The sequence below is a fragment of the Oncorhynchus gorbuscha genome, linkage group LG18, assembly GCF_021184085.1.
Source record: "Oncorhynchus gorbuscha isolate QuinsamMale2020 ecotype Even-year linkage group LG18, OgorEven_v1.0, whole genome shotgun sequence".
Taxonomy (NCBI): Eukaryota; Metazoa; Chordata; class Actinopteri; order Salmoniformes; family Salmonidae; genus Oncorhynchus; species Oncorhynchus gorbuscha.
Genome location: NC_060190.1, coordinates 35,718,044 through 35,742,155, shown reverse-complemented (window position 1 = coordinate 35,742,155; position 24,112 = coordinate 35,718,044). Strand labels below are relative to the sequence as shown.

Below are 24,112 nucleotides of genomic sequence, written 5' to 3'. Positions count from 1 at the left end.
GTGTGTGTGTGTGTGTGTGTGTGTGTGTGTGTGTGTGTGTGTGTGTGTGTGTGTGTGTGTGTGTGTGTGTGTGTGTGTGTGTGTGTGTGTGTGTGTGTGTGTGTGTGTGTGTGTGTGTGTGTGTGTGTGTGTGAGAGAGAGAGAGAGAGAGTGCGTGTGTGCGTGCATACATTCACACTCCAGCCGGGTTACTATGCAAGAAGGGGTGGAGCCTCAACACAAGGCTGGCACAGAAGGAGGGAGGGAAAGCGGGAGGGAGGGAGAGAGAGGGAAGGAGAGAGAGTGTAATAGATAGAGGGGGGGTATAATGACAGCTGAGAGAGGGATGCGAGCTTGTGTGTGTGTGAGGGCGAGAGAAAGAGAGAGTGGAAAGAGAGCTGAGGAGAAGAGAGTGCTGAGATCCTCTGTGTGTCAGTGGAAGCTGTTTCTGTCTCTCTGGATTTTAGCAGAGGCTGCCTCTGCCTCTGGTAGGGAGGAGAGAGAAGTAGAAAGAGAGAACAAGGGAGAAACAGAGAGCGCGAAGGAGGGAGAGCGAGATAGAGAGAGAGCGAGAGCGTGATCTTTCTCTCGATCTCTGCTGGAGCACAAGGATCTATGCTGAATACTTCGTCACTCTTTCTCCTCCTCCTCCTCTCGTTCACCGGACTCCTCTTTAGAACAGAGGGAAACCTCAGACTTGGCGCTCATCCGTTGCCGTGGCAATGGGCTGTCGGCTCTCAGGGCCGTGGTTCGGCGATGGATTGGGGGTTAGTGTGCACCCTTCTAAATCTGTGTGTGAGTGTGTGTGCATGCTTTGTGCGTGCGTACTGTATGTGCATCTATGTGGGTGTGTGGCGTATCTGTGTAGATGGGATATAGAGTTAGGGATGTGGTGATGTGTGGGTGTCATGTACATGATCAAGGAAATGGGGAATAACGGAACAGAATACACACCATGACATGATGCCTGCTGCCTGCTGTGTGTGTGTGTGTGTGTGTGTGTGTGTGTGTGTGTGTGTGTGTGTGTGTGTGTGTGTGTGTGTGTGTGTGTGTGTGTGTGTGTGTGTGTGTGTGTGTGTGTGTGTGTGTGTGTGTGTGTGTGTGTGTGTGTGTGTGTGTGTGTGTACGCTTGCATATGTGTATGCAAGCATGTGGGTGTGTGAGAATACAGAATAAGAGTTAGGTTGGCGTGTATCTTATTATAAGAGAAATGTCATATGTGTGAAAGAGTTATTATATTTTCTAGAATGATTGTGTCTACAGAAAGATTGCGTATATCGTGTCTGTTCTGCTGTCTCTGTTCCAGCAACATTCAGCTCTGTGTATTATAGTGAGGCTCTGTGATGGGGGAATTTGAGGTTTTGTATGTGTGTGTGTGTGTGCATGTGTAAATGACAGTGTGTGTGGGTACAATTGTGGGTGCGTGACAGTGTGTGTGTGGCAGCCTCTTGTGACCAGCGTTGATGATTACAAGCAGTGACAGCCTTGCCCATCCAACACCACTGAGAGCTGTGACGCTCTGACTCTCCCCCTCTCTCTTTCTCTCTATCTCTCTCGCTTTCTCTCTCCCCTCTCCTCCTTCCTCTCTTTCACCCTTTCCCTCCTCTTTTTCTCAATCCTCTCCCCTCCTGTCTCTCACGTTCTCTCTCTTCACTTATCCATTTATCCCTCTCCATATTTCCATCTCTACTCTTCATCATCTCCTCTACCCTCTTCTCTTCTCCTCTCTTTTCCTCTCCTCACCCCCCTCCATCTGCCGTGGGGTGATGCGTACACTCTACAACATTTCCTGTTGCTTTTACAATAACATACAGGCAGTCAGTTGCCTGTAAGTTACCATAAAAAGGTAATATATTACCGTACTGTATTTTACAGTATCCAATACTGTTACTGTAATATTTTGTACTGTTGTTTTTACTATAATTTACAGACAACTGGCTGCCTGTACGTTACTGTAAAACAACAGTACAGTGCATTCCTGTAATATTTTTGCAGTAATTGTAATGAATTAATGGATGAATTCATTCATTTTATTTATTTATTTCACCTTTATTTAAGGTAGGCTAGTTGAGAACAAGTTCTCATTTGCAACTGCGACCTGGCCAAGATAAAGCATAGCAGTGTGAACAGACAACAACACAGAGTTACACATGGAGTAAACAATAAACAATTGAGGGGAGAAGGGGTTTGTATTTTACAGTATTTAACCGTAATGTATGGGATTGGTGCAAGCAGATTGGTTGCTAGGTAATGTTTTCAATAAATTGGGACTAGTGGGCAAATCAGACGAAATGACATGGCAAATACTCAACCATTAAATTGTTGCGGCACTACTACTGTACCACATAGCAGTTAAAGGTGCACTATGCAGAAATCGCTCAACCATTTCCTGTTTGCTAAAATTCTAATAGTTTGCCTAATTTCAGTTTATGTCACAAAACAGACAAGTATAGTATAGAGAATCATTGTACCATTTAAACAGCTGTGAAATATATTTTCCAAAACCCAAAATATTGTATTTTCAGCTTTTTTAGCTGGTGTTCAAAACCAAAGTAAAAGACTCAAAACATAAGAATGGTGTGCATGGAAATAGTGCACATAGAATAGATCTACTGCTTCTTAGACTTGCTTTCAATGGGAATGACAGATCTACAATTCTATGTCAATTTGGTCAGGTCAGGTCACTCAAAAAGTTACATATTACAGGTTCAAATTGGTACAGCACTCTCACTAACGGTTAGCACAAATGTAGCCTCTTTACAAGGCACGCCTCAAAATATGTGAATGAGACATTAAAAACAATACCATGCAACAACTAGTGATCAAAAGGCTTTTGGCGCTCCAAAAATACAGTACGCTAATGTATTCTGTGGGGTGGAATTCAAAATAAAGCAATTCTTTATCTGCCCACAACATTTTCCCACAATGCACCATCATTTACAATATGCCGTTGACAGTATTTTACTGTTAATAAATGTACAATTTTACTGTCTAAATAACAGTTTTCCATTTAAGTGTAATATTCAGTGTAATTAATTTGTAAATCATATAAATGTTGTACACACCTTGTTTGGTTGATTCACTTCAGACCTTGATGTCGCTCCATCCGATCACTCAGAGTTACCAATTGCTAGTACCACAATGCTGTGTGGTTACAGTAATGTACTGTTAAACCAAGGTTTCTTGAGGAATTTACATGATCATGAACTGTTTACGCCTAATATCACCCAGAGTGCATTGCCATTTACAGCAATTTACCGTAAATAATGAATATGGTACTTTACTGTTAGTGTTATTGTATAGTACTGTAAAAACAACAAGATTGTTTTGCAGTGCAGTCTCCTGACTCTTCACCCACAGAGCTTCTCTGTACAGATGGCATTTTGTATCAGTGCACATGGTCCGCAGTAAAAGGCCACCATAATCCTGCCATTGTGTGTGAGAGTGTGTGTGGACAGTGGACTGCATGGATAAAACCATTAAATTACATCTCTCTAGCTTTGTGAAATGTGTATGTTTGGTGTGTTCGTGTGTGTGTGTGTGTGTGTGTGTGTGTGTGTGTGTGTGTGTGTGTGTGTGTGTGTGTGTGTGTGTGTGTGTGTGTGTGTGTGTGTGTGTGTGTGTGTGTGTGTGTGTGTGTGTGTGTGTGTGTGTGTGTGTGTGTGTGTGTGTTACAGCATGCCTCAGATAAGGCTGGATGTGTGCTTGGCTGGGTGTCTCCTCGTGGGGCTAGCATGTCAGGAAAATCGCTCCAGATCATGTCGACACACAGATGCACAAACAAGCTCTAACTCATATACACAATCACAAACACACATGATTCAATTGTAAACGCAACACATTTTGCCGTTACACTCACAGAGATAGACGATATCCTCACACACCATGCTTTCTCTGCAACCTTCACAGTAAATCAATTTATTGCACTCTCTCTCTCTCTCATTCTATTTCTCTTTCTCCCTCTCTTTACTCTCTCTCTCTCTCTGTCTCTGTAGCTGTGTGTATTGTAGTAGGTGGTGAGTCGTGTTAGTGATGTACTGTAGTTAAGAGATCCTGTGTACAACTGTGTCACTCTGGTTAGGTTATGGTGTTGTTGGCTCGCGGCTCTAGTGTCATGGCTCTGGTGCTATGCTTGGAATCGGGAGTGATTCATTGCAGAAGCCAGATATTGAATTCCAAAGGTTTTGTTTGTCCTCTTGGGTTGGAACACTGATATGCTCTTAGTTCTCAGCTTTGCATCCCCTCCCTTGATTTGTATTTGTGTTTGTATGTATTATGGTTCCCCATTACTTCCTGCCAAGGCAGCAGCTACACTTCCTGGGGTCCAGCAAAATTAAGGCAGTTATACATTTTTTTGAAAACCTTACAATACATTCACAACAGATTTCACAACATATTAAGTATGTGCCCTCAGGCCCCTACTCTACTACCACATAGCTACAACACAAAATCAGTGTGTACACGTGTGTATAGTGCATGTGTTATCGTGTGTTTGTAAGCATGTGTCTGTGCCTGTGTTTGTGTTGCTTCACAGTCCCCGCTGTTCCTTAACCTCTCTGAACCACCCATCCCGGATCCGGTATAATTGTCATCAGCAACGCTGAATAGTATAGCGCCACAGTAAAATAACATTACTAGAAAATATTCATATTCATGAAATCACAAGTGCAATATTGCAAAACACAGCTTAGCCTTTTGTTAATCCACCTGTCGTCTCAGATTTTGAAATTATGCTTTACAGCGAATACAATACAAGCGTTTGTGTAAATTTATCGATCGCTCAACAAAACAATAAGTACATTTAGCATCAGGTAACTTGGTCACAAAAATCAGAAAAGCAATCAAATTAATCGTTTATCTTTGATGATCTTTGGATGTTTTCACTCACGAGACTTCCTGTTAGACAACAAATATTCCTTTTGTTCCATAAAGATCTTTTTTATATCCAAATACCTCCGTTAGTTTGGTGCGTTATGCCCAGGAATCCACCGGAAATAGCGGTCACGACAACGCAGACAAAAATTCCAAATTATATCCATAATGTCTACAGAAACATGTCAGACGTTTTTTATAATCAATCCTCAGGGTGTTTTTCAAATATCTATTCGTTAATATATCAACCGGGACAGTTGGCTTTTCACTACTACCGAGAGCAACAATGGCCGCCTTTCTCTTTTGCGCACAATTCATTCAGAGCCCCCACCTATCCACTTACGCAATGTGGTCATTCACGCTCATTCTTCAAAATAAAAGCCTGAAACTATGTCTGAAGACTGTTGACACCTTGAGGAAGCGATAGGAAAAGGAATCTGGTTGATATCCCTTTAAATGGAGCAATGGAAGGCTATGGAACATGGAGTTTTCAAAATAGAAGCCACTTCCTGGTTTGATTTTTCTCAGGGTTTCGCCTGCAATATCAGTTATGTTCTACTGACAGACAATATTTTGACAGTTTTTGAAACTTTAGAGTGTTTCTATCCTAATCTGTCAATTATATGCATATTCTAGCATCTGGTCCTGAGAAATAGGCCGTTTACTTTGAGAACGTTATTTTTAAAAACATAAAAATAGTGCCCCCTATCTTCAAGAGGTTGGTGTATTTTTATCTGTTTTAAAGATTTGACTGCTTGCATGAGCTACTTGATGTGGAATAGAGTTCCATGTAGTCATGGCTCTATGTAGTACTGTACTCCTCCCATAGTCTGTTCTGGACTTGGGGTCTGTGAAGAGACCTCTGGTGGCATGTCTTGTGGGGTATGCATGGGTGTCCGAGCTGTATGCCAGTAGTTCAAACAGGCAGCATTCAACATATCAATACCTCTCAGAAATATAAGTAGTGATGAAGTGCTCTACAGAGTGGATGAGTGAACTCTGAACCCCCACAATATGTAACCTAGTGCACTATATGGGGAATAGGGTGTCATGTGTCTCTTTGTGTTTCCTCACAGGTCAGTGGGCGGGATCTGAGTCAACTGACCAAACGGGATCTTTCCCACCTGAGTAAACGCGATGCTCTTAGAATCCTGGCTGCCTATGAGCAGCCAATCACATTGCAGATCAAGAGCCAGCGTGGGAGGGGTTATGGACTACAGGACTGCAGCACACAGACTGAGAGACACTGGGAGCCTCTCACCCTGCCCCCCCACCTGGCCTTGCGCAGTCTGGGTGTCACAGCAGCCGGAACCATGCCCAGGGTCAACCCTGCCTACCAGGACAGGTACAGTCACAGATACACACACACACACACACACACACACACACACACACACACACACACACACACACACACACACACACACACACACACACACACACACACACACACACACACACACACACACACACACACACACACACACACACACACACACACACACACACACACACACACACACACACACTTCAAATGTCTATAAAAATTCACTAATATCTGCCTCCACTAATTGTTAGATTTGATGACTGCATATCTCTCTCTCTTCTCTTATTCTCTCTCTTCTATCTTCCTTTCTCTCTCAGACACTACTGCAGCCACATGAGTCTGCCTCGTGATCACCGTGACAACGGGAGATATGAGTATCTACCTACCGCTCCACAAGACACAGAGGAGTTGGATCCACTTGGTTACCAGGTGACTGACTGACTGACTGATACACACACACACACGCCTACATATCTGTACATATCTACCTCAAGTACTCCAGTATCCCTGCACATTGTAAATGTGGTACTGTAACTGACCCTGTATATATAGCTTCCTCTCTTATTTCTTATTTCAAAACCATGAAATAACACATATGGAATCATGTAGTAACCAAAAAAGCGTTAAACAAATCTAAATGTATGTTATATTTGAGATTCTTCAATGTAGCCAACCTTTGCCTCGACGACAGCCTTGCACACTCTTTGAGAATCGATTGAGAGAATGCCAACAGTTTTTGCAAAAACACTTTTTGGGTTACTACACGATTCCATATGTGCTATTTCATAGTTTTAATGTCTTCACTATTATTCTACAATGTATTATTATTATTATTATTATTAGAAAATAGTCCAAATAAAGAAAACCCTGGAAGGAGTAGGCGTGTCCAAATGTTTGACTGGTACTGCAGGTGTTTCGTTAGTCATACGATTTTGATATCGATTACTGCCCTGTTTTGTAGAGTTTGAAAGGGAAGCATTTCACTGTAGTTTCACTGTAGCGTAATGTTATAAAGCTTTTCCTTTGGTTTTGTATGAACAACAATCACTTGATGTTGTCAGCCAATGCCCTGCCCTATGATTAAGACTGTGGTGCGTGGGTACTCTGTCTGTGATTGGACCACCATTCATCACTCAGTACCTGTAGTAGAGACAATCATTAAATCCTGCACCTCACTCATTCTTGTGACTGGTATAACTTCCTCTGTTGTAGACAGGTGATTAGAATTCGCCAAGATAATTAGCCCATTGTACTGTATGGTACAGTACATGTGAGGAAAGGAGCTAGACCTAACAGAATACTGTCTGTGTCTGTGTTGTTCTGCAAGTCCATTGAGAGGATACTATCTGTTGAAGAAAACGACCCCGGGACTAGTGGGAAGCTCGTGGATTTAGTAGTGGGTTGTATGGTTCTGGAGGTGAGAGTGTACACAGCGCTCTTTGAACAGGGGGGGGGTGAAACTGTAAACATCGGGATAGCCTTTTTGTTTGAATAGGGCCCCAGCTCTTCCAATGAGTTGCGTCTCAACCAGGGCCAACATGCAGAAGAGCAATTCTAGCCGTCTGGTCCATATTGCATCCCTCTTGAAGGAAACGCACCCTTAAGAGTTCGCTGATCAAGGCTTTGACTCATTTTTTATTTAATAATAGCCCTTTTATTTTCCAGAGCGGCTGACTATGTACCAGAGTGTAGATCTGGGCTGTACAACGGTGCATTTTTTTCAAAATGGAGCAGCTTCCCTCAGCCAACCCAGTCTGGAATTATTCATGCTGCCGACAAGCATTAGGGACCTGAGATGGAACTATAGACACACGTGCGCACACACGCAGGATTGCTCAGGCACAAACAGTCAGTGGGCATTGCCACTGTATACATAGAAAAATAACCAAATCGAAAGCCTGATCCGATTTACATCTAAATCATCGACACGTTTGTCATCAAGCACATACAAACACACCACATACAGTATATACTCAAACACACTCAGCGAAAAACGCACACACCCGCATGCACAGGCTCGCACAACCACAAACAGCGCTCACGTGTTCAGCGGGCGGAATGTGAGCTGCGCCTCATGAAATCCCCCTGGAGAATGGAAGGATGCTCAGCTTAGGATACAGAGGGGGAAAACACACTCCTCTCTCCCATCTACAAACATACTCGTTTACAGTCTACAGCACACGCTGATGCAGATACTTCTGCCAGACACAACCTACAGTTCAGTGCAGTAAATCTGTATTGCAAACCTACAACATGCAATTGACTTGCATTAACGCCCACACTTAATAATCAGGACTTTTGATAACAAAGGGATATTTAGGGGGGATTTTTTTGAGAGGCTTGTTTGCTCCAATACAATTATATTTGAAAATGGAAATTACATAACCAAAGTTCTCTAATTAGCTTTATCAAAAAATCAGATGCTTGTTTATTCACGTAAGCACACATTATTCATAGTTAGTTCAACATTGATTAACCGCTGGCTCTCCCACCCCCCTCTCTCCCTCTCTGGGGACCTCTCTCTCTCTAAGGACCTGGAGCTGGCCAGTCGTGTTCCGAGGGATCAGAGCTGTCTGATTGGCTGCTGCAACAACCTAGAAGAGCCCAGCAGTTACCACAGCCAGGTGTGTGTATGTATGTGTGTGTGTGTGCTTGAGTGTGTGTGGGTGGGTGTTCATGTCTGTGTGTATGTACTGTATAGCTGCATGTGTGTGACTGTATGCTATCGCTAACCTCTCTCTCTCTCTCTCTCTCTCTCTCTCTCTCTCTCTCCCTCTCTCTCCCTCTCCATCTCTCTATCTCTCTCTTTCTCTCTCTCTCTCTCTCTCTCTCTCTCTCTCTCTCTCTCTCTCTCTCTCTCTCTCTCTCTCTCTCTCTCTCTCTCTCTCTCTCTCTCTCTCTCATTCAGACTGAGGATGAGGACTATATGTTGGAGAAACCTCTGGGCTACCTGCCACTCCACCATGAGCTGGACAGTGGCCTGGGCTGGACCGACGGTAGCCTGCACCAGGGAGACCTTTCTGGCCTGGAGACAGAGGAGGGGGGTCTGGAGGAATGTCACCCCAGGGGAGGGGGCCTGGCGGTCAGTGGAGGAGGGGGTGGAGGTGGGGGGTCTCCATCCTCTGAGTCCTTCATCTCGTCTGAGCTGAGTGACTCGGGGTTCTACAGCGTGAGCACGGGAGAGTTCCGTCGCTTCCAGAGGCTGTTAGAGAAGCGCATGTGCCTGTACAAAGCTCGTCTCCACCACCAGAGGGAGCTGTGCGAGCGGGAGCGCCGCGACAGCTGCCAGAAGAACCACAGAGAGCTGCTTGAAGCCATCCCTGAGGCACTGACCATGCAGCCCCAGCCCTCCTGCTCCATGCCTGGCCTGGCCGCTCCATCCATGGGCCCCCCACCCCACGGACTCTTCAGGTAGGGGTTTATCACCAGACAATGATCATTATGATTGTCTTAATTTTCCATTATAACGTGATCCATAGCCATCCATCTTCAAAGTTTCCTCAGTCCAGTGTTGAACGATGATAATGCATGTTGTTCGTCACTGTTTCATCGCATTTAAAACTCCTGTTGCCCTCTGTATCTTCAGGGTGTCGTCCGTCCAGTTCCGGAAGGCGGATCGTCCCTGTCTGAGCAGACATAGCTCAAGCAGCGGGTCCCTATTCAACCCTCACCACGCCCCTGCGCCCCTCTCTGCCCATGCGCCTGTCCTCTCCACCTGCAGTACCCCATCCGGCCACCGCAGGCCGCCACCTCCACTGCAGCATCAGGGCTCCAGCTCAATGGGGCAACTGCGGAGAAGCAGAACCCTGCACCACCGTGGCCCACCCCAGGAGCGTGTCAGACGGGCCAGTCACCCGTCATCCCCCTCCTATGCCACCCTGGAGCATTGTGGGGTAGCGCCACCTAGAGGCCTGGAGCTGGGCCTGCCTGAAGAGGGAGAATCAGAACTGGTCCTCACACACCCAGCAGGATTGGCCATCTCACCCCAGCAACATGCAACCTCTCTGGGGGAACACAGAGGATCTGTACCCTTACCAAGGGGACATTACTGCGACAATAGTGGAGGTCGTGATCAGCTGGTTAACGACAGGAGGCAGCAGGAGAGGAGCTTTATGTCAGAGATACCAGTGCGGGAGAGGGAGCAAGAGAGAGAAAGAGAAAGAGAAAGGGAGCGTGAGAGGGAGCGTGAAAGAGAGCGAGAAAGAGAGCGAGAAAGAGAAAGAGACAGGGAGCGAGAAAGAGAACGAGAGAAAGAAAGAGAGCGGGAAAGACAAAGAGAAAGAGAGGTGCGCCGCTTCAGCACCCTCAGCCACCCTCCCCATACATCCATGGACATCCATGAGACATGGCCTAAACCGGCCAATCGGCTGTCCCACCAGGGGTCAGGGGGTGGTGGGGGCCTCTACAGCACCCTGGAGGGCCACACGGGGGTCGGGGCTGGGGTCGGTGGAGGGTCCAGGAAGTGCCCCAATCCTAACCCCAACCCGACCCCCAACACTAACTCCAACCATCCTAACCCGAGAGCTGTGAGGAACCAGATTCTTCGAGACCGGGCGTCGCAGCTAGCGGACGAGCGCAGCGGGATGAGTACGGATGAGGAGAGTCAGGAGGTGATGAGGGGGAGGTACTGGAGCCGCACAGAGAGACGGGAGCACCTCCTACTGGCCCGTGAGCAGAAACAGCAACAACAGCAGGCTCGAGGGCAACAGGCTTACACAAGGCCAGGAGCCAATGGAGGATCAGGTTCTCTGAGAGAGGCAGGCGTCAACACTAGAGGAGGAGCTATGGGAGGAGGAGGGAGAGGAGTTATTCAAGAGGAAGAGGCTATGTCTGGAGGGGGAGGGTCTTTGGGAGATGGCCGGTGCAACACGGTGCTGGAGCTCAGCCAAAGGAAGTTGAGTCGTCTGCAGAACAGGAAGCTGTTAGATGATTGGACGACGGTGGAGGAGCTGCTGACTCATGGGACAAGGCTGGGTACCCGAGACGAGATGTCCCTCTGTCCCAGCTCACTACTGACTGTCACTACTGTATAGGGTGTGTGTGTGTGTGTGTGTGTGTGTGTGTGTGTGTGTGTGTGTGTGTGTGTGTGTGTGTGTGTGTGTGTGTGTGTGTGTGTGTGTGTGTGTGTGTGTGTGTGTGTGTGTGTGTGTGTGTGTGTGTGTGTGTGTGTGTGTGTCTGCACCATGTCTGGCTGCCTCATGCTCATGGGTTTTGAAAAATACTTTTCTAAAATACAATAGAGAGAAATAGTAATGGCGTCTTTTTGTAGGCACTAACTCCGCCATGGTTCGTTGAACAAAGCCGATGAGGAAAATGAATGGCATTTTTGTAGGGGTTTTGGATAAATGCCGAAAATAAGGTCTGTGTGGAAACGCTGGCTAAGGAGATCTTATACATTTTGTTCTGTGAGAATCTTCATCAGCTAATGCCACTTTTTGTGAATTTTGTTGTTATAAAAAAACATAAATAACATAATTCATAAAGGTCACGTTAACTGACTGCTATTATCTCATTGGGTATTTGTTCCAAAACTCTTTCCCCATTCACTTTTCCCATCGGGATGGATGAAAGAACCAGAGGTAACTTATTTCCGGGTTTTAAGACTACAAGCTGGCGAGCTCTATACAGTATCATGTCATTTTGTTGCTTTTATCTTTGGGTCATTTTTTAATGTAAAAAAAGTGACTGGTGACATTGATGAAACATTGACTTTTACGCCTCAACTAACAACGTGACTGAGATTTCTAAAAAGCAATACGGCACCGTAAGAGAATCCGCCAGAACAACGCTCGCTGGACATGAGATAAGAAGTCATCTGACACCGATGCCACAGCACAGCAAGCGTAGCACTGTGTATTCATTGATAACCACCCCGCTCAATCGACGTGTTTTTAACACCGAGATCCAGTTTACAGTCTTATAGGGGTAGGGTGTTGCAGTGGAAGATGTTTGTACCCGTACCTGATGTGATTGTGCTCAACCCGCCTGGTACCCTTGATTCCGCAACAACCAACCCAACCCTCTCCACCCTATCGTTGGCTTGACGTTTACGTGACCTGTTTCCGGGGATAGATACTGTAGAGTAGATAGATGGAGTAGAGTAAGCTGACGCTGAGGCTGGCCAGAGGTTAATGGTAAATAGTTGTGGTACTTGGAGGCCTCTGCAGGTTAGGAGTCAATTAGGCCCAGGAAAGAGGCTGGTGTTTTTACAATTAACCCACAGAACATTGACTGTACAGGGAAGGGACACTGTCCAGTGGAATGACTGTAGAATGATCTATTGCTGTTGTTATTTAGATCACAAAGCATTCATGGAAGATTACGAATGAAATTGTTTGTTGTAGTCGTGTAGAGCCTTTCCAGATATAACACTCACAATCCATGGAAACAACAAACTTTTTTTTTTTTTTTTTTTAATAGTTTGAAAAGAGTCTGGCTTTATTAATGGTTTGAAAGGAGCGGACCAGGATTCTGTATATTGGTCTTAGCTGGCTATGTATAGCCTTGTTCCTTCTGTGTTATTGTCTTCTGTACATATTCATTATGGAACGTACCGTACAAGGCTAGGGTACAGGGTCGACAATGGGGTGTTAGGCTCTAGTTGCCGAGGGCCACAATGTCTGTAAAATTGTATTTCTCCCTTGATTGATAAGACAGAAGGGGGTCAGATGTATAATAAAAAAAATGACATTTTAAAAAGGCTTTATGTCAGGGTTATGCAGACTTATGTCAGGGTTATGCAGACTTATGTCAGGGTTATGCAGACTTATGTCAGGGCTATGCAGGATTATGTCAGGGCTATGCAGCCCTGTTAACTCAAGGTTCACTGTGTTAGGTACTACTCACACTGTCATTGATAACTTAATGTAATAATAATAGGTGTGATTTGCTTTGTGATTAGTGTCGTCAGCACTCGTCATTAGTGGCACATGGCGCTACAGGATCACACACCTTAATGCAGTGAGTGTGTTTCTCACACACTCTCACACCGCGTGTGGTTCTTACACTTACACACACACAGCAAGAAAGACTCACACATGCCTGTTGTGTGAGCTGAGAGAGGCAGAGGAAGAGGGAAATGGAAGATAGAGGGAGAGGGAAATAAATACTGAGAGAAAGAGAATGAGGGAGGGATGGAGAGAGAGAGCGTGATGGATTCGTCGCTCTCTCCTCGAGGTGTTCCACGTCACACTCGGCATGACTCAAATGCTCAGAATAATGGATGAAAAACGACAGGATTTATTCCCTCCATCCCCTCCTCCATTTCTCTCTATATATACTGTATGATGAGGATTATTAAGGCTGAAAATAGCCTTCCTTTCCTGTGAGAAGTGAAATCGCACAGGAGAGACGCTTGGTGTGGAGGGGGGGACTTGTGATTTAAAGTGGTGCACACCTCTGGTTCCTCTCCCTATTCTCACTATACTGTTTTCCCCTCGGACAGGGCTCCAAACGTCTCCCACACCGTAGCGTCTGCGAAACTCTTTTGTTCTGTTCGTTTTCACTTTTCAGAAGACTCTTTTTGGGGGTAGGATGATGATGTACATGTGGTTGTAATAAAGAGATTTTAATTAGCTACTAAAACCCGCCCAGTTTTTGAATTGTTGATTCCACAATGTGATCAGACGAGTGCATTTAGCTCCACCTTGCCTTCCATACAGAGCCTCCTTACCTATTCTGTTCCTTCCCGATTTTCCTCCAGCCATTTTGTAAACCTGTTTAATTATGAAGTCATTTCCACATCCATTTACATGTGGTCCTCCACTCTGAGCTGTCCGACCTGATCTGAAGAGACCAGAGCGCAATATGGACTTCGGTTCCACCTGTCAACTTCTTTCCCATCAGTGTGTCCATAACTAAAAGGACACAAGTAGAGGGATCCCACTCCTCTAAACTGACCCATTCCACCCCATCAATAGGGTCATTGTTGATCCTCTAGGTCCTCCGAAAGTTCATTGACAACAGGCTAGCGAACCAGTTTTGATGATTAGAACTTAGTGAGGGCTGACCATGGTGATCTGATATCTGGAAGGATTTACAGTAAATACTTGACACCCTTGGGAAACAGATTCTTTAAACAAACCTCAAATAACACCCTATTTCACATACAGAACACCACAGACACTCCGCTCAAAATCAAAAAAGTACATTCTATGGGCAATGGTAGAATATGTCGTCATTCGAGGCCCAGACATCGATCGGAATGTGACTTCTACCTGGTTTAAATACTTCTATCCTGTCCCTGGTCTGACTCCAAACTCATGTAGTCAGCACCACCCATCCATCACCACAACGGCAGCATGCGACACCACGCCTGGCCAATTATCTAATGAGCTTGGTCTTACATAACCAGTGTGAATGATAAGCCAGTCAGCCATGCTGAGGAGATGCACCTTCTGCCCATACACACATTCCTTTATTACCCTGACAGCCTAAGAGGGTGAACAGCTGTCAACACATAGGCAGTCAGACCCAACTTTAATCATTCCTATAGGCCTTCCACATTTCCATCTGCAACATTGGTCCACTCTACCAGATAAGCAATGCACACACAGGGACTGGGAAGGTTTAACTAGCCAGTTAGCTGTTGTGTCTTTTCTTTTCTCTCAATCACAATGAGTTTTTTTCCATTTTTTAAAATAAACTACTTTTGCAGTGGATATAGGGCCATATATATTAATTTACTGGATGACCGCAATCAGCTCCATACTCTGAATTATTCACCTGTGTGAATCCTCTTGTTCCTGATCGGCTCTTACAAAATAAAGGCAAAATGGAACCCAACTGTGCAGTAGCACAAAATGGAATCCAAATGACAGGGAAAAGCTCTTCATTATCACTACCTAGCTCTCTGCCAGGCAGTGAGTGAGGCTGTATCTCACCAGGCTCCGTCCTGTTGGGGGCGGGGGGGGATTGGCGTTGTAGCAGCGCCATCTTGTGCCACAAACCTGTCATAACCATTCTGACGGTTACAAAATGGTGCATGGCCTGCTTACCTATGATTGGTGGAGAGGATACTACTGTATGAGTTGTAACTGTAGTGAGACTTTGTATTGGGTTTTCCTGGGGGGGGGTAAGAAGAGTGAGAAATTGCTCTTCCACAGAGAATCTCTAGTCAGGATGACTCAATAATACAGCGGTCGAGTCAAAAACAATCTAAATGGTTTAATAACATGTATAAAAAGAAACACAAAAACACATGTCCAGAAACACAGTTAAAATGAGACCAGTTGGGACACATTCCATGTAATAACTCCTGTACTGTATCTGTACATCAGTCATTCTACAGAAAAAAAGACAGAGGGGAGAAGAGAGGTGACCCTATACTATTGCAGACTGTTGCATCCCTCTTCTCTTGGTTTGTTTCTGTTACTCACCCCCCAAAAAAAGGTGAAAATGAGAAAGTGTGAATCTGCTATGTTGCAGGAGTTCCTAGTCAGAACTCTCATCTAAAACTTGTGACATCATCAGGTCACATACATCAGTCTTTGACAGGAGGGAGATAATCCAGGTAACCATAGCAGCCAGCACAGAGAGAGGACAGAGAGAGCCAGCAGGTAGGGAAAGTCACAGCCTGAGCAATAGAAGGCTGTGATGTCATAATGAGTCTTTTGGGGTTGTGGGGGGTGGGGTGATACCACAATGACAGTCTTGAGTGATATCACAAAGAGTCTTGATTTTAGGAGAGTGTAAAAACAGGCCCGAATTTAGGTGCCTGTCCTTCCCCTTCCAGAACCACAGGGGGCGATGATGATGATTATGGTGCTGGCTCAGTCCAGTCCCCCGATATCATGCTGCTTGTAGGACTGTGAAACCAGGCTCCCTGTAGGAAAGACACCAAGAATATCACACAGAATAGAGAACCCCATGAATCGAATACTCACATGGTTGCCATGGCACCACTAGAAAAAGCATAGGTAGAGAGCTTCTATACATTTCTAAAATATGTTGTTTCAAGTATAATTTTTTTTATACAAGTATTTTTTTTTTTACACCAACTTTTTGTTTCCTATGACTTTGAGTGTTTCTATATAATATCTGGTGGTTTTGACCCATGAAAGTTGCTTGACTAATGGCAAGACTGTTTGTTCGTCTTGGCTAGGCATTTGAAGGACGCATCAGCACCAGCCTTTTCCACCTGCCCAGGTTGCATGAATGATGTGGACAGCGGCGCAAGGGGTTGAGGCCCGCCTTATATGGGATTGTGTCCTGACTACTGCCGAGGTGCGGTGCGGTGCTCTTTCACGGCGCTAATAGCTGCCGAAGCATCACCCACTACTTCAGTAGCGAACTATCCAGCCTACCAACAGACATGACTGTAAGTCGCTTTGGATAAAAGCGTCTGCTAAATGGCATATATTATTATTATTATTATTATATATTACGACGGGGTGGGGGGGGGGGACGAGGTGACTGACGACGAGCTGTCTGCGCAACTAACCGACGATGCTCCCTCTGTGCCGTCGATGCTCCCTCCGCTTAAGCTACTGCACAGCCGTTCTGAACAACACCTGAAGCTGTGGAAGACTGTTGCCCAAGACCATCCAGATCTCTGCATTTGTTTTGTCCATTGAGATTTTCTTTGTAACGAAAAGCGCTACATAAAATTAATATATTATAGCTCACAACATACCTTCTTGTCAGAGAAACACAGTCAGAGATGATGTCCTTGAACACATTAAACGTTGCCCATTTGACCTTCCCAGGTCCAGAAATTAGAGTGTATCAAGATGAATTTCAAACTTTTCCCAGAGCAGACAGTATGGTGAACTCAACACTCAATTCAACGTGAACTCAACACTCAATCCAATACAGAGGCATTACAGGTATATCATGGCTCTTAGCATAATGAGTTTCTCAACAATGCAACTTGAAGAGTGATGGGCGGTGCATTAGAAAGTAAAATGGGATTCAAAATAATAAATTCCTTCACTTTGCAACAGCAAAAGTTAGCATTGAAACAATAATACAACTTGAAAAATAGATGCTTTTTAGTGTATTGGAAAATAAAATGTGATTCAAAAGAAGAAATTCCCTCACTCTCCAACAGGGACGACAGGTAATCTAGGGGTTAGCGCTTTGGGCCAGTAACCGAAAGATTGCTGGATCGAATCCCCAAGCTGACTAGGTAAAAATGTGTCGTTCTGCCCCTGAACAAGGCAGGTAACCCACTGTTTTCAGGTAGGCCGTCACTGTAAATAAGAATTTGTTCTTAACTGACTTGCCTAGTTACATAAAAGGTTAAAAAAAAGTCCATTTCTCTTTTTAAAATCGCCTGGTGGGTTGTTCCATGTCATTTCAGCAAATCACGACACCCACCATCTCAGATTGTTCTGAAAATCGCTTCTGCAGTTAGAAACAGATAAGATAAGCATTCCTTCAACCTTATTTTGTTTAAATATCATTTGATCTGAGAAATTAAGCTAATTGATTGCACCCAAATTGCCCATTTTTATTTATAGCATTCATATAATATAGTACCTTACATCTGATTTTGACCAAACTTTTTTCTAACAGTAGCTAGGTTTCCATCCAATTGACAACATATTTTCATGCAAATATTCTAGAATCCACAAAGAAAATATGCGCATATTCCCACCAGTGCTGCATTTCCACTAAACAGACTTATTGCAGATAAAAACAGTTTTTTAAAATTGTATTATTTTAAATAGTGCGTGACGTTGTAGTGCACACAAAATGTACTTCTCCGCTTAAGCTTTTGTGTACCGAATAAAAATCTCAAGTTCACTGTCTCCATCATTTTCAAATCTACCAATAGTTTTGTCACAAAAACTGTTGGGTTAAATTGCAAATGTGCCAACTTTGGTCTCGACTCATGCGCTCTATCTAACATTACATAGGATCATAGCATTACATACATCACCAAAGCAAAGAAAGAGTCAGCAGTTTATGGACAAGGTATGGCAGCAACCAAAGAACACATGCTTTGGTTCTGTTTATCTGGCCACTGTTTCAAATGCTAATCGTGGGAACAGCACCATATAGTGGTCAGAATCTTATAATATCTGGATGTAGGACGGGACATAAACCTAACAACTTCAATGAGTAAAAAAAAAACTTTAACCAAATTTACTGGGAATACATTACATAAGATGAAGAAACAATCCTCAGAGCCGCAACTCCATACTACTTGTCAGACACAGAAAACGGATACTATATACTCATCGTTGTGGTGGGATTGTGTGTGTGTGTGTGTGTGTGTGTGTGTGTTTGGTCATTTGGTCCAAATCAGATTTTACGTAATATAGTTATTGAATATTATATGAATCCTATAAAACTAATAAAATTGCCAATTTGGATGCAATCAATTAGCTTAATTTCTCAGATTTCAATATTATATTTCAAAATAATGTTGCAAGAACACTGATCGCATCTATTTCTAACATGACCAATCATTTCAGGACAATCAGATGGTGGGTTTCAAAATGGTGGAACAGCCCTGGTGTCAAGATCATGATGGACAGCAATGCACCAATAAAAAAACGAGTAGACATTCGAGCACAGCCTATGGCGGCTCAGCTTTGCTCCTCTCTCAGTGTCTTGCATTGTGGTCCGGCTGGATGATTTGACAGTTGTTAAAAACAAAACAAAGCACAGCAAACATCACCAATCTTTGAGCAGACAACTTGATTCCACAAATATACACAACATACACAGAGACACACACCCAACATAGACACACAAGCCCTAGTGAGAGCGAGGCAGGAGCGGAGCAGGAGGGTCAAAGGGCAAGCAGCAAGTAGACAAACCAGCCGCAGGTCAGGTCAGGAGAGAGCCAGCTAGCCGGCCGGTGGTCATGTTGGAAACTAAACAAACCCAATAATCAGAATCAAAACTAACCCCCACACCTCGCAACGGGGAGAATCTCTCTTGATGGGATTTTGTGGTTATTAATCTGGACCAGAATCTGTTCCCAATCAGTAGTTAGAGGCAGGTTGTGAGGCTGTGGTGTGCAGGGGTTGACGGTCTGGGGGGGGGGGGGGGGGTGTCAATGTCTGTTTGTGTGGTGGGCGGGGAGCAGAGGGCTGGTGAAGCGTCGTAGCTAGCAGGATTAGCATGGCTCCTCATGTTGGCTTCATATCATATTGCATCCTTACCTGCTGCAGTCAGGCCCCCCCTCCGCTCTGCCCTTCATCCCTCCTCCTCCTCCTGCTCCTCCTCCCGCTACCGCTCCGTCAGGGTAGACCCTGTCCCCCCTGTAGGGTTTGGGCCTGAAGGGAAAGTCTTTCTCTTTACCTTTGGAGCCTTTTGGCCGCCCTGCCGTCTTCTTCTTGGACTTGCTGTCTCCCTTTACCCCCAGTAAGGGGTGCACCTCTACGATAGTGGGAGAAAACACAGGTCAGGGTACTAATTCATGATTAAAAAGTATAGTGTTCATATTGTGTGTGTGTGTCTCACCATCACTAGGCACCCCCTGTAGTTCGATGGTGGTGGTACGAGCCTTCTTTTTGGGCGGAACTCCCTCTGAGGACGGCTGGCGCTTCTTGTCCCCACTCCCTGTGTGGGCTGAACCATCTTCTACGGGGGTGGTCTGGCCGGCTGCATCCGGAGGGGGACCAAATGGATTCTCCTCAGGGTCTTCTACCTCTGGAGCGATGGGCAGGTAGAGCAGGGCCTTGAAGTCCTCCAGCTCCTCATCACTAACACAGGGGGAGATCAGAGACCACAATCCATATTAATCCTTGTATTACTATTGGACTTTTCTATTCAATTGCAATGCCTATTTAAAGCTATAAGGCTGTCACCATTGAAAGACTTGTCTGCCTTCATCAAACACACTTACCTGCTGCAGAATGCAACGATGGGGTCAACAGAGGTCACATCCACCTCCTCATCCTCCGCAGCATCAGCACCTGACACACGTACACACACAAATCAGTCCCTGACTAGTCACAATACAAGGGTGTGCGTGCGTGTGCCTGTGTGTGCGCGCGCACGTCTACCTGTTTGTTCAGGTTCACTCTTATCCTCATCCTCTATGTCAAACTCAGACTCTCTCTCCTCGTACTCCACGTTCTCATCCAGCTCCTTGAAGTCTGGGGCGAACGCACTCCAGTTTTCCTGAACACAAAAACACATAACGTTGAGTTAGCTAATCCATTCCATCAGATTCACTTGCAAAGGGAGAGGAATCACTCTCTGAAATCAAAACCTAGGTAGCCAAGTAGCAGAAAGAGACCAGTCCAGCACCCAGACCAGTTCCGGGGTGTACAACTCAGGTCCAACCTGTATTGTGTGTCACTCACCACTTGGTTCTGAGCCCAGATGGACACCACTCCGCTGGATATGGAGGCGATGATTGGACGCACAGGGTGCCACTGCAGAGAGGTCAGGGTTAATAGGTCAGGAAAAAGTTAATCAGCACCACGAGTTACTGTCAATTCTGTAAATCTCCAGTACAGACAATTCAAAACAGAGGCAGCACATCCTCCAGAAACGAGGCAAAAAAAGAGAATTAGCTAGTGAGAGGAAGAGGGCTAGAAAAATAAAGGTTTTGGGTGGTTCCTTACAGCCACGTCCAGCAGTAGTTCTCCTCTGGTTCCATGGAGGATCTTCACCAAGTTGCCAATGCTCTTCTCCCAGATGTACAGAGCATGCTGCCGGGCTGAACCAGCCACAATGTACTCCCCATCCCCAGAGAAACAACACCGCTTCCAGGGAGTCCTACAGAGAGAGGGGAAGGAGTGAGGGAAAGAGATGTAATCAAAGTGAGCATGTGTGTGGTTTGTATGCACAGCGAAGGCATGAGTGTGTGTGTTCACCTGTTGACAAGGTCCTGTAGTTTCTGCATGGGCTCTGGCTCCCCGTCTCTCCCACAGGTGAGAATCTCCCTCCCGTCATACACCCTTATGATTCTGTCTGCTGTGTTGATGAGGAAACAACTGGAGAGAGGAGGAGAGGAAGAGAGGAGAGAGTGGATCATGATCAGTCCTTTGACAGAACTATGAAATATTCTCCGTAAGAGGCACACAACTACCTTCTAAGTACCAGAATGATTTCCCACAAAAACATAGTCCTATTGCCTTTCAGCCTTCACCAACACACACTGATTGGTTTCCTCTCAGTCTTCTCACCTGCCCTTGCGCGCAAACTCTATGGACTTGATGGCTGTGGTATTACTGGTCCCTGTCGTCACCCGAAACGATGCCACCAGATCCTGTGTGTCCGTGTTCAGCACCAGAATCTGCAGGGTCATATCAGTGAGAACAATAAGCTCACACACACACACACACAACCTATAAAGTGCTAAATAGAAAAAGAATATGGCAAAATGTCTGATCCACAAATAAATAAACCCAGGCCCCAGTGACCTCTGACCTTTCCTTTGGCGTTGCCGGTGTAGATGTACTCCCCCCGCCGGTCGAAGGCCGCCACCACATTCAGGTCAGAGTCGTCATCCACGGGCAGAACCACGTGTTTAGAGTCGGACAGGGTCAGCAGCACAGGAGCGGACTTCATAGGACACACCAGGACTTTGTCACTGAAACAAAGGACAGGTTGGGATTTCTATACTTTTCCATACCGTTACTCCCTTATACCGTTTTAGATAAACTACCACTTCACAGACCTTTGGGTATGTAAGGGTTGAGGTTAGGCGTAACTATAAATTAGGAATCATAAGAGGCCTGAGGTGTAAGCTGAGCTAAGGTCGAAGTATAGATATATATTCCAAGGTGGGTGGGGTCGGTGGTACTAACTGTACTTTAATGGATGGGGTTAGGAGTTATGAGTTAGAAAGGACAAGACTAGGCTGAGGTATAAGACAAGTTAGACATATAGAAACTCACAGGTCTCTGGGGTGGTACTGCAGTTTGAGGATGGGCGAGGGGAAGCGGAACCTCTGGTCACAGTCTCCCGTCAGGACGTCCCATAGGGACACTATGTTATCTGTAGACGCACTCACCAGCTTGTGACCATCTCGACTCCAACTGCAGAGGCACAAGGTTAAGGTTCAGGACAGTTAAGATTCAGAACCACACTAAAAACAATTCAGAACCACAGTCAAAACACCTTTTGACAAGTGCTCCAGGACCAAATCATGGGTTTGAGTAAATAAAAGAAGAACATTTTAACATATATAAATGTAAGCATAATTTGCTGATTCTAAAAAGTGTTTGTGCTACAATGTTGGGGTCCATTCCATTTGCAATCAATTCATAAGGTAAACCAAACAGCAATTCTAATTCTTTCTAATTGAAAAGTATTGAAGAAAATTGGAATTTCAGTGTACTTCCCGAATTGACTGCAACTGAAATGGAATTGACCCCAACCCTGGTGTTTTCCCTTTCTCGTGATCGCGGCTCGCTTTCTCACCACAGTGAGCAGACTGGATGAATGTGAGCGCTGATGATCTTGGCGATGCCCCGTGTCAGGAAGTCCCAGATGACGATGCGTCCGTCGTTGCAGCCCACCGCCAGAAGCGTACCCCAGCGGTTAAAGGTGCATGTCAGAGCCATACTGATACAGTCCAGAGTGCCATCGGCCTCCTGTCAATGAGATCGCAACTATATGTGAAGACACTCACACAGACACAGATGTATTCATCAGGAAGTCGCTCTGGATAAGAGCGTCTGCAATGTAAAGGACAAGTAAACATGTAGAACAGGATTGGAATGGCTTACCTCTGGATAGTTCTGCCCGAACGACTCTATAGAAAAATAACAAATCATGTGGTTAGCTCTCTAGTACATATAGACTGACTTAGGTCATATAACAGCTGGAAGAACACACAACTCACAGACTAGCTAACTTTACTGACTGTTTACATTATCTGAGTCCAAATGACAGTACCATACATACGAAGATCGTTCATTGGTTAATGTAATGGCTAACGTCTAATAGTATTAGTTGCCTGCTATTTTGCGGTGTGATTTCACCTTGTAGTTAGAAGGTAAGATTAACACTCTGAAAATAAATAGATTGTATTTATCCCTAACGTTACTTGTACTCCGACTGCTTTGTATAGCGTTTGGCGTTCGTTAATTAGCATGCTAGCGCTGCCAAGCTACAATATCCTCCTTTACGTGAAGTCCTGCACCCAATAAATTATTGAAGAATTATAAATTATCCTTACCGAGCAACTCTAAATTCATCGCTGACCAATTTTGAGACCACGAATATCAAAAATAAACAGTATTCAAGTCGATGTATCCAAAACACAGACGTGTAGCTCTGTTGCTAACAAGAGTGACTGGCGCCTAGCTAACGAAGGACCCCAAACAAAGTGACGCTGAAACTGCCCAAATAAAAATCTATACGGATTTAATTCATTTTATCGTATGTTCAAAGTAAACTATTTGCAATTATGTTTTTGATTTTTGTACGCATGATTTTCAGATACTTATTCAACATCTGAATATATGAACGTGTACGTTATTTAATTCATAACATCCTCCATCCAGGCCGACACAGTTGCTCTTGTGTCCATGTTTTATCAGGCAACTGCATTACACACAGGACTCTAAAATCCGACCACCCGTGAACATCCGGGTCTTTCCCAATGTAACCAATCACAAAATACACGGAAAAACAGGGCGGGATTTCAGGTTATAGAAATTAAGTTATTCCATATAAAATACATATTTTCAACCTACAATGAAAACATAAATGGCACGAAAACTACATAAGAAATCATATCTAGTCCACCAAAAGTCCACCTCTAAATACTAGAAAGTCAATAGCCCGGCAGCAGCCAGTCACAAAAATTACCCGCACAGACAGAAGGGGAACCCCAGAGATGTCACAGGGGGCTATACATTTGAAGCAGCATTTACACATTTTCTCATCACCAAATATGGTAGTGAGAGGAAGTCCGGTCGCGAGTAGTGGAGATGATGAAACGAGGTGAAACTTGGCCGACATTCTGCATCTAGGAGAGAAAAGTAGGAAAGGAAAGGAAGAAGGAAATTAAAT

General features: G+C 44.9%; 2 protein-coding genes across 3 annotated transcripts; one reads left to right on the top strand and one right to left on the bottom strand.

The window, feature by feature from the left end:
• The first annotated feature begins 325 nt into the window (after positions 1-325).
• Positions 326-13,756, top strand: LOC124004148. Its single transcript, XM_046312930.1, has 6 exons — positions 326-746; positions 5,928-6,196; positions 6,496-6,607; positions 8,710-8,802; positions 9,087-9,589; positions 9,765-13,756. Exons 1-6 carry the CDS (start codon positions 702-704, stop codon positions 11,209-11,211), a joined length of 2,469 nt encoding a protein of 822 aa, XP_046168886.1. The 5' UTR covers positions 326-701; the 3' UTR covers positions 11,212-13,756.
• Positions 13,757-15,323: 1,567 nt separating this feature from the next.
• rbbp5 (retinoblastoma binding protein 5) lies at positions 15,324-23,628 on the bottom strand. 2 transcript variants are annotated; one of them, XM_046310142.1, is made up of 14 exons: positions 23,274-23,628; positions 22,822-22,847; positions 22,514-22,686; positions 21,988-22,128; positions 21,518-21,680; positions 21,274-21,383; positions 20,962-21,081; positions 20,710-20,863; positions 20,446-20,517; positions 20,143-20,260; positions 19,983-20,052; positions 19,598-19,839; positions 19,297-19,513; positions 15,324-16,001 (listed from the first exon to the last, which is right to left on the bottom strand). In XM_046310142.1, exons 1-14 carry the CDS (start codon positions 23,290-23,292, stop codon positions 15,968-15,970), a joined length of 1,659 nt encoding a protein of 552 aa, XP_046166098.1. In that variant the 5' UTR covers positions 23,293-23,628; the 3' UTR covers positions 15,324-15,967. The 2 variants fall into 2 exon arrangements, with proteins under 2 accessions (XP_046166098.1, XP_046166099.1); XM_046310143.1 differs by having other exon boundaries at positions 19,436-19,513; positions 23,274-23,626.
• Positions 23,629-24,112: the final 484 nt, after the last annotated feature.

Excerpts from the sequence above, each read along its gene's own strand:
- LOC124004148 (XM_046312930.1), top strand. The coding sequence starts at position 702 with ATGGGCTGTCGGCTCTCAGGGCCGTGGTTCGGCGATGGATTGGGG. Across the intron at positions 6,608-8,709 it reads TGGATCCACTTGGTTACCAG|GACCTGGAGCTGGCCAGTCG; the intron begins GTGACTGACTGA and ends TCTCTCTCTAAG. Across the intron at positions 8,803-9,086 it reads CCAGCAGTTACCACAGCCAG|ACTGAGGATGAGGACTATAT; the intron begins GTGTGTGTATGT and ends TCTCTCATTCAG.
- rbbp5 (XM_046310142.1), bottom strand. Across the intron at positions 19,514-19,597 it reads ACAGGGGGTGCCTAGTGATG|AGGTGCACCCCTTACTGGGG; the intron begins GTGAGACACACA and ends CCACTATCGTAG. Across the intron at positions 16,002-19,296 it reads GGGGGGCCTGACTGCAGCAG|GGAGCCTGGTTTCACAGTCC; the intron begins GTAAGGATGCAA and ends TCTTTCCTACAG.